At 44.8% G+C, this 17,453-nt stretch overlaps 1 protein-coding gene across 1 annotated transcript in view; it reads left to right on the forward strand.

Moving 5' to 3' along the window:
* The window catches only part of LOC147606345 (uncharacterized), a 38,036-nt gene extending 21,565 nt beyond the window's left edge, over nt 1-16,471 (forward strand). The window contains exons 2-5 of the mRNA XM_086792018.1: nt 15,051-15,100; nt 15,231-15,395; nt 16,025-16,126; nt 16,230-16,471. Of these exons, the coding sequence (XP_086648144.1) occupies nt 15,051-15,100; nt 15,231-15,395; nt 16,025-16,126; nt 16,230-16,355 (443 nt within the window). The 3' untranslated portion in view covers nt 16,356-16,471. The remainder of the gene's footprint in view (nt 1-15,050; nt 15,101-15,230; nt 15,396-16,024; nt 16,127-16,229) is intronic.
* Nucleotides 16,472-17,453: the final 982 nt, after the last annotated feature.

The following is a 17,453-nucleotide window of genomic DNA, read 5'->3' on the forward strand; positions in this document are numbered from 1 at the left end:
CTGTGGCCGATACAGGCTGCCTGTGTGTGGGGTTGTGGTCCTCAAAGGTTGGGCATGCCCGAGTGTGAGGGCGATGCCTCTCCACGTGGCTGGATGCCTGAACCTGAGCGCACATCAGAAGATGCTAGCTTTTGCATGGCTATGTTGGCAGTTACTAATGAAGCACACGTGGCTGGATGGCTTGAACCTGAGGGCACATCAGAGGTGCTAGCTTTTTGCATATATAGCATGGAAATGTTGGTGCTGGCTAATAAAGCACACGTGGTACTTTATCACTCAACAACAGGCCAATTTGGAGCTTTTTGAGGGGCACACATTTTAGATGCTTTTTTGGGACGAAGTATGCCTTTTTTGGGTATGTGGCCACACTATGCACATAGGTTTCTGAAGTTGACCAGAGATAGTGCTTTTTGACGCCCTGAACGCCCTGAACTTTGCTTTTGAGTTTCCTTCTTGTGCATCTCTTCCCTCATCAACTCTCGCCTGCTAGAAGTATCTCATCCTGCTATCTATTTCCTATATACTCTCTACAGGTGCTTTTTTTCTGAACTGATTTATGGCTGAGTATATGGACACCTCAATTACTTCTGTGGAGGTGCATGGAACCTCATCGGCCTCTCCCGCAGACTCAACCAGGAGTAGCTACTGTACTTTCTGCTCCTATACAATGTGGCGACGATACCACAGGTATTCCCTCAGTATGTGGGACAGCCCACACCTGCAATACAAAAAGGTGTGGATCCCAATTTTCTTCAAGCTTTTTCTCAGTTTACCGCTCCGTATTCTCAACATGCATGCTATGTGCAACCTCCTCTACCTACTGCACAGCCATCACCCGCTCCTCAACCTCCTGCATCTTCTTTTGTGGATTCCCTGAACTCCACTGTACTTGATTTACAGACAGTTGGCAGAACTACACTTCTAGGCTCCCCAAGTTGCAGCTAGTAATCCTTCTCCTCTGCAGGTTTCCTTCCACCCGGAACCTTTTTCTGGTGAAGAGGAGTGTGAGGAACTTTACGTGGATAGCTGGCTTATGAGCCAACAATGTGGGCTGATTTTGAGCATGTGTTTAAGACACAATTTGTCTCTATAAACAAGATAGACAACTTTCGTTGGTTGTTTAAATTGGAGATGGGAAATAAGAGCTTGGACAACTATTCAGAGGAGTTTAAAGACATGGTGAACCGTTGTGAGGCACTTGAGGAGCCACATGTGTTGGTTTACATGCTATACTTGTTCGGCCTTTCACCGGATTATGGTTTACATGCTATACTTGTTCAGCCTTTCACCGGATTATCAGAATGAGGCTCTCTGGAACCATATTCATTCTCTTGATGACATCTATCGTTATGGCAAAAATTTTGATGATCCCATTGTTGTTAAAGGAGGTGGTGAGCCTACAAGTGATACCTCATGCAAGAGCCAAAAACCCAGCCAAAACCCTCTAAAGACAGAAAGCGAGGGCATGTTGGAGCATCCCAAGAGGGCTAGTCATCTTGCAACGCAATTCCACGAAGCACTCTAGAGGATCTTGCAATGCAATTCCAAGAAGCGCTCTAGAGGCAAGAGAGTTTGCACCGCTTACCGAGGAACTGGTAGTGAAGGCGCGCCGTCTCTTGCTTGCGTTTTGCATCAAGTTGTTCTAGGAAAGGTGTTTAGGGCTGAAAGAAGACCCCTAGAGCTTCCCATGTGACATTGGTATCAGCGCTTCAGACTGGTTATGAGATATTGTTGCTGCCCCACCGTCCATGTCCCACCCACCCTTACCGCATCACGCATGGATGAAACCATCGCCCGTGCCTTAATCTTTTGGTGGTGTGGTGACTAGGCAATAGTGTATCAATATCAGACTTAGCAAGGCTAAACACTGATGGTGTCCCAGATGAAGGTGCACAGTCCAAGGAGAGTAACACAAGACATGGAAGAAGTTCCCAAGAGGTTGGTTGGTGGTGTTCCACAAGACCCAAGGGGAATGGCAGTCCTGTGAGTCGGGTGCCACTTGGGGCATACCAGGAAAGGCTTTCAGGCAACGGTTCCAAGGGAGGATGATCCTCCAAGGGGTGGAGTGAGAGTGCCAGACTCAATACTCATGAAAAGAAGACCAAAGAAAGTGTTCAAGGGACAGCGCATGAAGGGATAGGCGACAAAGTGGAACAAATGCACAAATCTTCATTAGATTTGAAGTGGAGTCAGAGACCGGTCGGGGTTTTTAGTGAAAAGGTTGCCAGGAAGGGAAGGATGACAGGTTTGGGAGTCCATGAGGAGACAAAGGGATGATGACAGTCATCCAAGGTCAGAACTTGGAATCCTGTCATCAAGTTTAGCAAAGGGGGATGTCATATGCAAGACATGTGCATGCTCATTCCAGGGGCTATTTCCTGAAGGGCACCAAATAAATAAGACTCTTAGGACCAAAGTTTGGAGCTACAACAGCTAGGCATGGGTAGGGAAGACAGTGGAAAATCCCAATAGGCTGTTGGCCAGCATTTAATGAGGCTTTATTGTCTCGGCTGTAGCAAATGGGGGTTTTTGTCCAAATACCTGGTTGACAACAGGTTGGCTAGTCCACTTGTGTTTTGCAAGGCCTATAAAAGGCAATTTCTTGGCTCTTTGTTATTCATTCAATCCTTTAGGGAGTAGGATCAGTAGAATAGGACTCTAGGGTCAAGATCACCTTTTATGGGGCAGCCTATGGCTTACCATAAATGTACCTTTTTGTAAACTCAGCTATCTTATCTATCTCTCTCTCTTCTCACCATCTCTTGCTTGCGTTTTGCATCAAGTTGTTCCAAGAAAGGTGTTTAGGGCTGAAAGAAGACTCCCAGAGCTTTCGCATGTGACAAAGCTTTAGCCCCTAGCTTGGGGGAGGTCTACGGATGCGAACGCGGTGGTTGGGTGGTGGGCTTGCGTGCACCCTTTCTATTTGGTTTGTACTAGCCTTGTGTTTAGCCGGTGATTCAGGTGATCTTCTATAAGGCTCTTAAATGGGGCTGTTACATGGAATGAGCCACAAAAAAAAAAAAACACCTTGCAAGGTGATGGTTTGAAAAGACTCTTGGAAGGTCCCCACTTTTTCTATGCTGGCATTGTGAGTAAGTAATACGAGTTCTACATCTAAGTTGAACCAGCCACTCAATTCGGTGGAGCAATCATAATAGAGAGTGCTAGAAAACTCCCAAAATCACTTTCCCGGATCCCCAAAGTTTTGTCCCAATCTATCCTGAGGCAAAGCCTCACCAGGTGGGCACGAATCTTGTGCTCCATGTGGAGCCACTCTATCCAAGCCCTAGAATATGCATACTCTAGGCTCCACCTGTCACGATGAAGGTATCTATAGGAGGGAGGGAGAGAAACTGCCACGGAAACATGAAGAAATACGAAGAGAAGTAACTCCAGACTGGAGGATACCAGCTCCCCTCCCAAATCCTTGTGGCCAGAGCTACCCATCTCCATTTGTGCCAATGGCCAGAAGTGAGTAAGCACGTCGATAATGCGAGCCCAACGGCACTGTTCTGGCTTGGAAGTCCGACAACAGTTCTGCCTCGTACCAGCGGCCTACCACTCTCCTGCACTAGGGTCCTCCGAGGCCAGAGCCTAGTGCTCTGAATTCTGGGGGCCGAGATCCCCCCTCCCCGGATGAGGATCTGTGCTAGAAAATCGCCTTGCGGGGGAGGGGGGGACCACTAGTGGCACTCTCCTGGATTGATGGCGGGGACAAGCTCTAGCAAGGTGTCCCATCTAACAGCAAACGAAGCACTATCCAAGGAGACCAGAGTACTTAACTCTATGCAAAATAGAAGCTCCATAGAGGCACAGACGCAAAATGACATGAGGAGATGTTTCCAGAGAGGCTATGTAAATGCGAAGAGAACGAGTCCCTATGGTCCAAGCTAGAACCGAAGCAGCGGTGCGAGGGGATTCCATCACTCTCTTGATAACTCCACCTATCATCGAGAGGAGGGAAAGATATTTCTTCCTAAGGCCAAGAAAGCAAACTGTACCAGGAAAGCCTGGGACACCAGCCAAGGGGTCGGACTCTAGGTCGAAACCATGCTTCCACCTTGCAAAGTAGGCCTCCGTCGTATGCAGTGCGACGATGCTCAGTTGCTGTCCTCAAATACTGGACTTTGGGATGGGTTGTTCTCCATCTTTCTGGATCACCTCCAAGCTTGGTGGTATCTTCTCCTTGGGCTCATCCTCGATACCACTTCCTCTCTTTGAAGCTTTCTAGTTTAACTTGAAAGAGAGAATGGAGGACTCAACTTGGGAAACAATTGCAAGTTGTAATATTAGTTTTCCCTCACTTCATTTAGAGGTAAATGTCTTAGGAGGGGAAGTATGTTACGTACCTCATGCTAATCCTGAAGATTAGCAACCTAATCTAGCAAGGTTAGGGAGCCTTGAGATTAGAAAAAGATAGCTAATACAATTGGCTAAGGTTCATAATTAATAAATCCATAAATACTTGCTATTTATGACTCAATAGTTATTTATAGCAGCAATAGTCACTATATAAGTGAGGTATGGGTTATTATCATTTTTGTTGCCAGTTGGTCTGTACTTGAACCAAGAGTAATCATACTCCTGCCATGGACATGGCAAATCACAAATAGTTTTGTTGAGGGCCTGTACGGGCAAGCTCTGGTGGTATGGGATGCCAGGGCTGATTTGGCATGTATTTGTGGGAGGGAGCTTGTCATGTGCATGCTCATTCCAGGGGCTATTTCGTGAAGGGAAGCACATAAACAAGACTTTTAGGACCAGATTTTGGAGCTACAACAGCTAGGCATGGGCAGGGAAGACAGTGGAAACGCCCAGGAGGATGTCGGCCAGCATTTAGTGAGACTTTACTGTCTTGTCTGCAATAAATCGGGGTTTTTGTCCAAGGACCTGGCCGACAGCAGGTCGGCCAATCCACTTGTGTTTTCCAAGGCCTATAAAAGGCAATTACTTGGCTCTTTGTTATCCATTCACGAGTAGGCTCAGTAGAATAGGACTCGACACAGATCACCTTTTATGGGACAGCCTATGGCTTGCCATGAATGTACCTTTTTGTACTATATGAATATATTGATGAAACTCGGTTATCTCTCTCTCTTATCGAAGGATAACTTGTGTTTTGGAAGCCATCATCACTGTTGAACTGAGAGTGAGATATATGAAGCCAAAGGCTGAATATACTGCAATGAATACAATCTTGAGCAAGAGACCTAAAAGGCCCATAAGTGAAGGATACAAAAGGGGTAGCCACACAAAACAACTAATGAACATGAGAATGAGAGAGGCCAGCCCATCTCTATATAGGTATGGGATTTGCCGATTGGAGCTAGTCAACCGGTCATCAAGGACCCGACTTGGAAACAACTAGGAAAATAGGGAAAAAATAGGGTGGCCAGCTCACAATCAAGGGCCATAAAAAGGGAACAAATATGGGCTAAACATGGGCAACATACAAGGATGAACCCCTTCTCAGCACCGATTGTTGAACAACCTCCAAGAAACCGAAGATGAAGAGCCAAGGAAGCTTGAGATACTGGCTTGGTGAACAAATGCTGCATTCTCTGTTGAAGGACAATATTCCAAACACAAATCTCCCACAAGAACCCGTCCACGAACATAGTACGAGCATGAAACACAGGGTTCTTGGCGATGGCGACTCTGATTGTCACACCAAAGAAGAGTAGATCTGGTAGGAGGAAAGCCAAGTTCTCCCAATAACCTCCGCAACCACGCCTCACATGCAGCATAGTAAGCTGTGAATGGGAGAATTGAATTAGGGTTTCATGTGGGAGACACACACAGAGAAGAAGAAGGGAGAGAGAGAGAGACATATGTGGGGATAAGTCAACTCAAGAGAATGAGTGTGTGACTCCCCTATCACACATGTATATTTGCACTAGTACACATAGTGCACTTAGTACATTAAAAGTACTAAGTGTACTATGTACTATAACTTATGGGCTTGTACACATTACAAGGGTGGGCATAGTGCCTTTACCCCAACAACCTCCCATTAAAGGCAAAGTGCCCTTAAATGAAGGAAAAGAAAAATCAGCATGTACATGATAATATACAAGGCCATATCAAGGCTGAAACTGGCCTCATCCAATGCCCATCAAGTGTCTGCAATGAGCAAACCGCTCCGGAGGCAAACTCTTTGTCAACGGATCAGCCGGGTTGTCATCCGTATGAATCTTAACAAGCTGAATTTGCTTGTTCTCTATCACCTCTCTGATGAAGTGATACTTCACATCCACATGCTTCGTCTTTGCATGAAAGACAGGGTTCTTTGCCAACTGGATGGCACTCTGACTGTCACAATGCAACAATGGAATATCCCTTGTATAACCCAAATCAACCACTAACCGAGATAGCCATAATGCCTCCTTGCAAGCCTATGTGGCTGCAATATACTCGGCCTCTGTAGTAGATAAGGCAGTGCACTTCTGCATCCTGGATATCCATGACAGAGCACCTCCTGTGAATGTAAACACATAACCGGTAGTAGATTTCCGGTTATCTGGATGACCGGCATAATCCGAATCCGTGTAACCATGCACTAATGCATCCTGTTTGCCAAAGCAAATGCACATATCCTGTGTGCCCTTCAGGTATCTCATGACACCTTTCACTGCTTCCCAATGCTTCTTGCCAGGGTTGGCCATGTATCTGGAAACCACTCCCACTGCAAATGCAATGTCCGGCCTGGTAGCAACCATGGCATACATGAGACTGCCACAAGCTGAAGCATACGGAATCTTGGCCATATCAGCCCTGCCACTATCCGACTGTGGGCTGTCCATAGCACTGAGTTTCACATATGGAGGCAAAGGAGTACTAGTCTTCTTCCCCCCGTCCATATTGAACCTCTGCAAAACTTTGCCAATGTATTCCTTCTGAGACAAATACAACACATGCTGATTTCTGTCCCGAAGTATCCGCATACCCAAAATGTGATTTGCATCACCCAAATCCTTCATATCAAAGGTCTGATGCAGCCTCTTCTTCAAGGCATCCATCTCTTTACGAGATTTCCCGGCAATCAACATATCATCAACATACAAGATGAGGATCAATAGACTGCCATCCAAAGCTTTCTTGGTGTATAAGCAATGATCTATGTCACTTCTCCTGAAATCCTGGGATTTCATGAATGTATCAAATTTATGATACCATTCCATTGGGTGCCTGTTTGAGCCCATAAAGACTCTTTTTCAGCTTGCATACAAGCTTCTCCTTTCCATTCACTGCATAATCCTCTGGCTGTTGCATATATATCTCCTCATGGAGATCACCGTGAAGAAAAGCAGTCTTCACATCCATCTGAATCAAATCAAGATCATCATGAGCAACCAAAGCTAATACAGCTCTAAGTGTGGTCATTTTGATCACTGGAGAAAAGATCTCATCAAAGTCCACACCATATTCCTGCTTGAAGCCCTTAGCCGCTAACCTGGCTTTGTATCTTGGCTTTGCATCTGGTGCAACTTTGAGCCTGTAAACCCACTTGCATGGCAAAACCTTCTTGCCTGTAGGCAAATGCACCAACTTCCATGTTCCATTTTTGTGCAGAGAATCCATCTCTGACTTCATGGCACGCTCCCAAAGAGCCTTGTCTGCCCTCTGTAAAGCCTCCTTGTAACATGAGGGCTCCCCACAGTCAGTGAGCATCAAGTAGTCAACCCCTGGAACAAACCTGTCAAGGGCTCTGGAGGGTCTAGTGGACCTCCGTACCCAATGACCATCATTTGCAGGTTGCTGTCCAGCCTGCATATCACCTATTGGTGGCTCCTGTTCCATGCCATAAGGTTGAAATATCATGCCTGGTATCTCCTCTAACTGTGGAATATCCATAGGGATATCTTCTGCCATCTCTGGCTGTCCATTTGGACCATTTTCAGCACCATTTAAGGGCTGGTTTTGCTGCTGTAATGGCTGATTTACAGCCCTTGGTTGTTGTCCATGATGTTCATCATCATCAAAGATGACTCTGCCAGGCTCCTGTTGCCTTGCAGGCTCCTTATACATGCATGTTTCATAAAAAATGACATCATTGCTGCGTATTATCTTTCTATTCACTGGATCCCAAAGTCTATACCCCATTTCACCTCTGTCACCATATCCTAGGAATATGCATTTGTGAGACTTAGGATCAAGTTTGGTGCGCATTTCCCTGCGTATGTGCACGTACGCAACGCAACCAAACACTCTCAAGTGCTTGTAGGACGGAGGCTTCCGTGTCCATACTTCTTCTGGCACTTTCCCGCCTCGTGTTAGGTGACCTGTTTATAAGATGAACGGCTGTCATAACAGCTTCAGCCCAAAAACCATGAGGTAACGCAGCATGTGACAACATAGAACGGACCTTCTCCTGAATGGTCCTGTTCATCCTCTCTGCTGTCCCGTTTTGTGGAGGATCATAAGGAGTAGAGAGCTCCCTCTTGATGCCTTTAGCATCACAAAAGTCCCGAAACTGTTTGGACATATACTCTCCACCATTGTCGGAACGCAAAGCCTTCAGTGTTTTGTCAGTTTGATTCTCAACAAGAGCAACAAACTTCTGAAACACTGAGAATGTATCACTCTTCAAACGAAGAGGATAAACCCACACCTTACGTGTGGCATCATCAATAAAGGACACAAAATATTTTGCCCCTCCCAAAGAAAGCTGAGGCATCTCACATACATCTGTATGCACAAGCTCTAACTGAGCATCTTTCTGTCCAAGAGCTTTCTTGTGGGGGCACTGGAGTTGCTTGCCATATATACAATGCTCACAAAACTGAAAACTTGAGAACTTTAGAGAAGGCAAGTAACCAAAACGAGACAATTGCTCCATTCCTTTGACACTCATGTTTCCCAACCGGCTATGCCACAGAGATTTCCGGCAGCTCGGTTGCATTTACATTCATGGTGACAAATACGTGCATGCATGAAGTAAAGAGTGTCCACCTTAGAGCCTCTGGCAACAACCAGTGAGCCCTTACCAATCTTCCACTTTCCACGACCAAATGTGGTAACATAATCAGCATCATCAAGCTGTCCAGTAGAAAGCAGGTTCTTCTTGATCTCAGGCACATGCCTGACATCATGGAGCATAAGCTGTGAGCCATCTGAAAACACAAGCCTCACATCACCTCTGCCAAGAATCTTGCATGCATGGTTGTCACCCAAATAAACTACTCCATTGCCAGCAGTATACATGACAAACAAGTCTCTGCAACCTGTGACATGAAAGGAGGTACCTGAATCAATGATCCATGAGTGCATACCATGACCATCTCCTGCAAGAAGTGAATGGGCATCAAGTGAAGACGTAAATAGGACCTCATCCTCACTGTCACCTGCATGTGACACATTGACTTTTTCAATCTTGACTCCACTTTTGCCCTTTGGCTTTACATCTTTGGCTTCATTTTTGTCTTTGTCTTTGCCTTTTCCCTTTTCCTTTTGATCATTTTTCCATTTGTAGCATTGCTTTTTGATATGTCCCTTCTTGCCACAATAATGGCATTCCAAGTCCTTTTTGGAGCGAGACTTGCTCCTTCCCCGTTCTTGGCTTTTACCCCTTTGCTAGGATCTCCCACGTGCATTCATTGCATTGGACTTTCCAACAGAATTGTTCTTCCTGTTCATCTCTTCTTGAAGAAGAGCACCCTCCACATCTGCATATGACAGCATAGCATTTGAATTGCTAGTGGCTGTCTTGAATGTGTCCCAACTCTCTGGCAAAGTGCATAAGAGAAAGGTGGCTTTGAACTCATCGTCCATTGCCAACTTTTGATTGATTACCTGGCTGACAATACCATTAAACTCATTTCATAGACGCCCCTTCCTTCATTTGAAGACCTATGAGTTTCTTCAACCAATACACTTTGCTTGAGGCACTTTGCTGGGCATACAAGTCCTGCAATCTTTGCCACATTCCCCAAGCTGTCTTCTCACGAATGCTGAAAAGTAAAGAGTCTGACACAGACAACATGATGGTAGATCTTGCCAGCTCATCCATATCTTCCCACTCTTCAGCAGTAAGAGAAGCGGGCATTACACCCCTTTCTTTGATAGGCTTGTGCTGCTTCTTTTGGAGCAACACATTATAGCACTGGGTTTGCCAAATATCATAGTTATGTGAGCCTTCAGGCTTCTTGATGTGAAGCAATGAAGAGCTCTCACTTGTGGTTGCCATAGCAATATGCAACCTGTCAATGCCTGACTCCCTGCAAAATGTGCAAACACTGCACCAAAAGCACACAAAGTGCTCACAGTTGTTCTCCCAAAGTTTATCTCCCACTGCGGAAGCTCAAATGCAACTCTACTCCCATTGTATGTGATGAAATCACCAAAATCTGGTTGCTGCAGATTTAGGACAGCACCTTAAATGTGCTCTGTTCCCCTTCCAAAGTACTGTACAACAGTACCAAGTGCTCACCAATGATGTACCAAATCTGTACCGGCAAGTACAACAGCTGAAAATGAACCTTTTCTTCACTCAAATCAATGTACAGCCATGCCAAAACTTGCACAAAGTTGTACCAAATTTGTACCAGTAAGTACAGTAGCAATAAATGCTCTCCTGGCTGTCCAAATGAGTGAAAATCAGACTTTTACAGTCCCGACCACTGTATACAACAGTCCCGAACAGAAATTGGGCAAAAGCCCCTTGACTGCAAGCTCATTTCTGAGGATTCAAGGCATAAAAGTCTTGCCTGCTGCTTTGCCAAGCTCAACAAGCATAAAATCTTGAAAAGCCCCTTGATTTAAGATCAATTTCTGATCATACATGGTACATTAGCGCACATGAAGGCATCTAGAGCCTTCGCAATGCTTCCCCTTGGCCACATATACATCCAATACATAAAAGCCCCTTGATTTACAGGCACATTGAGTGCTTGACAGGCATCAACACATTGCCCAAAGCATCAAATGCGAGTGCCTGCATGCAAATCAACCCAATCGGCACAAAAGCCCTTTGATCTGCACTCCAATTTCCTGCAATTTTGGCCCGAATGTGAGATTTCTCACATCATATAGCATGTATGAATGTCCAATTGCACAATTACATCAAAAGCCCCAAATTTTGACATCCAATTTCCTGCAAATTGACTCTGATTGTGACCAATGTCACCCAATTTTGCCAATTTTGCTCAAAATTTGAGAAATTTGGCACCTTGTAATTTCTGATTTTTCTTTTTGTTGCAGGAAAAGGGGGTGATGATGCTGCTGCTGTTCTGTGTAGGTCTTGCAGGTTGCAGGGTAAGGCTTCTCCTAGCTGCTTTGCTGAAGTGCTGACTAGTTGTTGACGTGCAGGATTGAAGGGCAGCAAACGTGCAATTGTACCAAGCTGCAAGTGGGCGTGAAAGCACCGGATACGCGAATACTCGGCAACAAACACCTGGCGCTCGCCCTTGTTGCCGCCGCCTTCGCCTAGTGGTGGCGGGTTGTGCTCGCCCAGCCTACCACACTCACTGCGACCCACGCCTCAACGCCACCCAGTCGCTCGAGCTCGCCTTCACGGGGACACGCTTCACGGGGACACGTAAGCTTTGTTACGCCTTGGCCAGCGCTACACGCTTCCCCACGATGTCCACCTGCCGTGCGCTGTTGTGCGCTGCTTTGCTGCGTCTGGTTCGCTACCTGCTGTGCGCTGACTAAATGCTTGCTGTGCAGCGCTTTGCAGCACCTGTGCCTACTGTGCTTGCTTTGCTGCGCTGCCTGTCATGGCAGCTGCTGACACCTGCAACACCCAAGCCAGCCACCTGTTGCCTCGCTTGTGTGCACCTTGTGTCACCTCAACAGCACTGTCAAGTCGCCTCAAGAGCCACGAGATACAGAGTGTCGCCTGGCTGCAACATTACTGCAGTCGGAAGGTTGAAAGACAGCTTCACAATAGGCAGGGTCGCCAACTTGGCTCTGATACCAGTTGAATGGGAAAATTGAATTAGGGTTTCATGTGGGAGACAAACACAGAGAAGAAGAAGGGAGAGAGAGAGAGAGACATATGTGGGGATAAGTCAACTCAAGAGAATGAGTGTGTGACTCCCCTATCACACATGTATATTTGCACTAGTACACAGTGTGCACTTAGTACATTAAAAGTACTAAGTGTACTATGTACTATAACTTATGGGCTTGTACACATTACAAGGGTGGGCATAGTGCCTTTACCCCAACAAGCTGCTCTCGATACTCTCTCTGTAGAGGAAAGCGCCACCGCAGGTGTCACGTGCACGCCCGTGCCATGGGTATCTCCGACATGAACAGCAGAATCCCTGATTAGGATAAGCAATTTAGGTCACCTTCAGTGTCATCAGCATCAGCATCATCATTATCAACATCTTCATCATCATCATCATCATCAACACTTGCATCATGGATGCAATGGATGCCCAATCGGCAGCCAACAATGTTGTCGGTAGCCATCTGGACCATCCAAACAGCTAGTCCGCTAGGCATCATAGGTCAGACAGCAGCCTGGGCAAGCATTAAAGATTAGCAGAAGAATGTAGCAGGGTAGTAGATGGAGTGGTCTGCAACAACAGGCGAAGCTAGAGGAAGCATTCCCTGAGGGTATGTACTACATCATTAAGCTCTCAGATCAATTCCAAAGGCCTAGCAACAAGCATGATCAATTCCGCTAGGTGATCCACCATTGTGTTAAGGGTAAGGGATAGCAGGCATGGGAACAATAATGGAACAGATGCTCAGTTCTTCAGCAAGACTTGAAAGTGGAGATCAGGTGTTCAGACAAAAATATTAAAGTCAAAGTTAGAGTCGGAAGTAGCAGGGCAAAGTCAAAGTTAGAAGTCTGGCTAATCTTCGGCATGAACAACATAATCCTTGATTAGGATAAGCAGTTAGGACAGCATTTAGGTCGCCTTCAGTGTCATCATCATCATCATCATCAACATCAACATCAGCATCATCATCATCAACACCAGCATCATGGAGGGCATGGATGCCCAGTTGGCAACCATCTGGAGCATCCAAACAGCCAGCAAATATTCCATGAATTCTTTGTCCAGCAGCAGGCCGACAGCAGCCTAAGCTGGCCAACCAGCCCCTCTCAGCATATATATAAGCATTACTCATCATTCAGTAGAGAACATCAGTTCATTCATCATTTCTTTATCCTAGAAGTCAGAAGAAGCATATGTAGGGGCCAAAGGTCAATCCCTAAGGGGCTGACCAAGGGCCTAACCATGTACAAGCATTCATCAACCTTTTTGTACCATATTAAATACAGAAAACCTTGACACCAAATATCTCTCTCTTCTTCTCTCTCCTCTATCTCATGTTTAAATCAGCATCTTGTTCTTAATCAGGCTTAGGGCTATGGATCAGTACAACAAAAGGCGTCCTCTGTGCATGTGATAGTACGCTGCTTTTTACTTCTCCATGAAATGGCTCTCGACCCAAATGAGAAAACACAACTAGCCGAGTATCCGGATCTCTAGCCCAATCTGAATCAGTCCATCCAAGAAGAGTGCACCCTTGGCCATAAAAGATGCCAAAATCCAATGTGCCACTCAAGTACTGAAGCATGAGGGGGTGATTGAGGGAACGTGGGGCGCAAAGCGGTTGAAGGGAGGCGGGGCATACTAGAGGTGGGGATGGAGGTAAGGGGCCTAGGCCAGAAGGACTACCAAGGGTGGGCGCAGAGGGAACAAGGGGCTGGAGTGAAGGCGGGGTGGAGGTGGCATAGGAGGTGACGAGCAAGGGGTACGAGGGCAAGTAGGGAGGCAGCACAGAGGATGCATGAAGGAAGGGGAGGCAGCATGGAGAATGTGCAAAAGGGGGGGCAGCATATGTGCACGCAGAGGAGCAGCTCCTATCTTATTCTTGGTGATTTCATCTGTTAGTTTCTTGATGTTTGGTGATCTTGACATATTATACGATGGGATTTGCTCTCGAGGCTAGCAGGTATGAAAGAAAGCTACTCCAATTCCATACCCTTGCTAACTTTATATCCCCACAATCTACATTTCTACTTCCTGGCACCTCCACTCCTTTGCTCATGCCAAGCCAGTGGGTCTTGGTGCCATGATAATAAGAAATAAAAGCTGAAACGTCTACTTTTTTGTTTCAATTTGCACGGATATAAGAATGGGAAGAGTAAAAAAGGAGAATTTCGAGCTAAGAAAGGGAGCAAAACAGGCAAGAAGAAGGGGAAGAAAAAAGAATAGTGAGAGGATTCAATAGAAGTTAGAACACATTGCTCAAGTTAGTATAAAGAGTCGAACAACAGAATTAAAAAATTGCAGCAAAGATAAAGAGCAGAAAATTGACAAATTGGACAAAGAAAGATAAAGAGCAAGAGTTAAAAAAGAAATGATGGGTTGAATTACCTTGCAGTCGGTGTGGGAGAGCGAGTTTGAGTGATGGTGATTTAGATTGTAACAAAATAGTGTTTTTTTTTTGGGTTAATTCTTGCGCCCACACAACCTCAATTTTTGGGTCAATTTGGGTGCATGACTGTTATTTGGGCGTGGCCCAAATTGGGTTATTTGGGCTCCCAAATGTGTCGAAAAATTGGGTGGTCCCTTGTGGGTGCTCAATGAGGTTGGGCGCCGGCCGTTTTTGCACATGCATTGCCAAACTCAAAACACCACTTCAGGTCAGGCAAGAACCTTGTGAGAAAGGGCCATTTCTTCTGTGGGCTGCAATGTCACAACGTTTCAGGTGTTTCTGAGACGTTACCCATGGCTAGGTTGTTTGCAACACCGTTCGATGTATCCACGCAAGGAAGCGGCTGTTTCCAGTGACTATGAAGCAGACCTAAATGTTGGTCTTTGTTTGAGAAAGAACAGAGATATCAGTGGGATGACTTGTAAATTCTCAATCAAAACACCCTATCAACAGGCTCCTGGCAATAGTGACTAAAATTCTCTTGTTGATAAAGACATACCATACAAGTATGTCTATTAAAATAACAATACAAGGCTCCTTTGATCCATGACAGTAGCGAAACCATGTACTCTTTTTGTCAGCATTTGCACTCTTTTTTCTCTATTGGGAATGTGGAGGTGAGCCTTTTAATATTGTGTGTGCAGGTATTGGCATTAAAGTAGCACTGAAGCAAGAGTATCGATTGGCACCTCTGGTATGCGAAAAAGTTTTTGTGAAGCTCATAACTGGCTACCCTTTTTCCTGTCTGCTGTGTCCAAACTGTAGCAAAAGAAGACATGTGAATGTGGCCCTTGACACGTCCGACTTTGTGTTGTTTTGAACAGCCACAACTCTTGCCCTTACTGGATGACGTACCTCACAGCTCTTTTCAGTTTGATTTTGATCTTGAAAGAAGGATATTGGAAGAAGCCAAAAAGGAAGGCCATAGCTCAACTGGGTCAACACGGAGGGTATCATCCTCCAGCAGAATTGTGGAAGCAACTGCAGCGGTAAAGTAGCATTATACTCTCCTACTTTGGCTTACTAGTGAGTGCCAACAAGCATTTAGGGGCCACAGTCCGAACATTTCAATGTGGGATATCAAACTTTTTTGAATGTCTGCTTTCTCTCCACATGGTCTGTTGACAAACCCAAACCTGCACGTGTTTGCTTAATAGGCCATGTTTTTAGGTTTGCACTGAATAAAAACAAGGCATTATCTATCATGCTAGGTCCAAGAGTGTTTGGAATGCTAGGTTGATTGTAGAAAAGAATACTTCATGTCATTATTATTGTGAGCGTGCTGTGGCCTGCCTTGTCAGCAGTCACGCTTTACCATACACTCAAAGGCTGAGGCTAAGAGCCTCCCTTGTGAGACAAAGCCTGTTTACCCTCTATCTGTGTCAATATCTTGCTGGTTAACAGTGCCTCTTGAGGAGCTCTCTATAGTATTCAACAATTTGTGCATAACTCGTGTATAAACCTAAAGAACCAACAGAGAGCAGGCATCATGGACACGGTACTCTGCAGTGTGCCCTGGATGGTTGTGTAAATGCCCTTAATCGTACCTTGAGGACTCGAAAGCGTCATTTGAGAATTCAACCAGCTTGTAATAACTTTCCTGGATTGTGTTCTGAAGGCTGCAGTGGAAGATTCTGTTGTGAGCAAGTATACTTCAACGGGCATGAACAAGGAGGCAGTTGTGTTGGCAATTGCAACATATGGAGATGTTCAGACCAAGGTACTAGTTTGTTGTACAGAAAATGACGCAACTCTTAGAGATGGTCACAACTGCTTTGCTGTCTTTTTGGAAAAGAGGATGAGCTTTCTTTTTCTGGCAACAGGTTGTGGATTTTGTAGCATCCTATGATGTGCTTCGGGAAATGGGTTTTGAGCCTGATAAGATTGCAGGAGCATTGGTAATGTTTGATAATGATAAGGAGTGTGCTTCGGCCCATCTTCTAGGCTGAATCATTGTGTAGTTCTTCTGCCAACTTGGCTAGAGCTTATGTATATACATGGTTTTCTTTAGACATTGTAATAATTCAAACATGAAGTCATTACTCATTATTGCAGTTTTTCAGCATTTGATGGGTGCTTGCCTTAAAATCACACCTCCAAAGAATCCACCTGCATTCACAAGGGACTCATCCTAGCTTTGTTACCACACACTCTTTAAGTGGGAGTTGCTATGAGTATTATGTCTGACGATTATAGGCTTTCGTCCAAGTTATAGATTTGGACATTGTTGCTTCATAGCTTGATTTTGCGCTCGTCCAAGTTGTAGATTTGGACACCCTTGTTTCATAGCTTGATTGCACATCCTTTTGGTGTGTATTTGCTCTTTGATGTAGAATATTGGTACTGGTAGAGCTATTAATCCCGAATGGGTTTACACTTTCATAGCTTGATTTTGCACTCGTCCAAGTTGTAGATTTGGACACCTTTGCTTCATAGCTTGATTGCGCATCCTTTTGGTGTGTATTTGCTCTTTGATGTAGAATATTGTTAGTGGTAGCTATTAATCCCAAATGGGTTAACACTTATATAGCAAGAAAGAGAAGAGAGTCCATACTCGCACTCCACAAATATCATAATTATGTATATGTGCAACCATTTAACTCACAATCAATACTATACAATCACAATTGAAACACATTTTTGATAATAAAAAAGTTGATATTGATGTAGCTGTCATTGCCTCAAACAAAGGTTGTAAACCATAAATAAGTTGCATTGATATTGATGTAGCTATCATTGCTTTAAACAAAGATTGTAAACCATAAATAAGTTACATGGACAGTCAATACTATACAATCACAATTGAAACACATTTTTGATTTTAAAAAAAAGTTGGTATTCATTGCTTCAATTAAAGGTTGTAAACCATTGCTTTAAACAAGGCTCTTAAAGCATAAATAAGTTGCATGGATAGATGTTAATAAATCTAACAAATATTGGAACAAATGAGTTGCTTAAGCGTGTTAATACAATGATCTTGTTGATTATTTTTTGCTCTTCATAGTTTCGATGTAAGTATATATAAAACCCTTATCTTCAAACTTCTC

This window comes from Cibotium barometz, chromosome 57, assembly GCF_041138505.1.
Source record: "Cibotium barometz isolate CiBa-2024 chromosome 57, ASM4113850v1, whole genome shotgun sequence".
Lineage (NCBI taxonomy): Eukaryota > Viridiplantae > Streptophyta > Polypodiopsida > Cyatheales > Cibotiaceae > Cibotium > Cibotium barometz.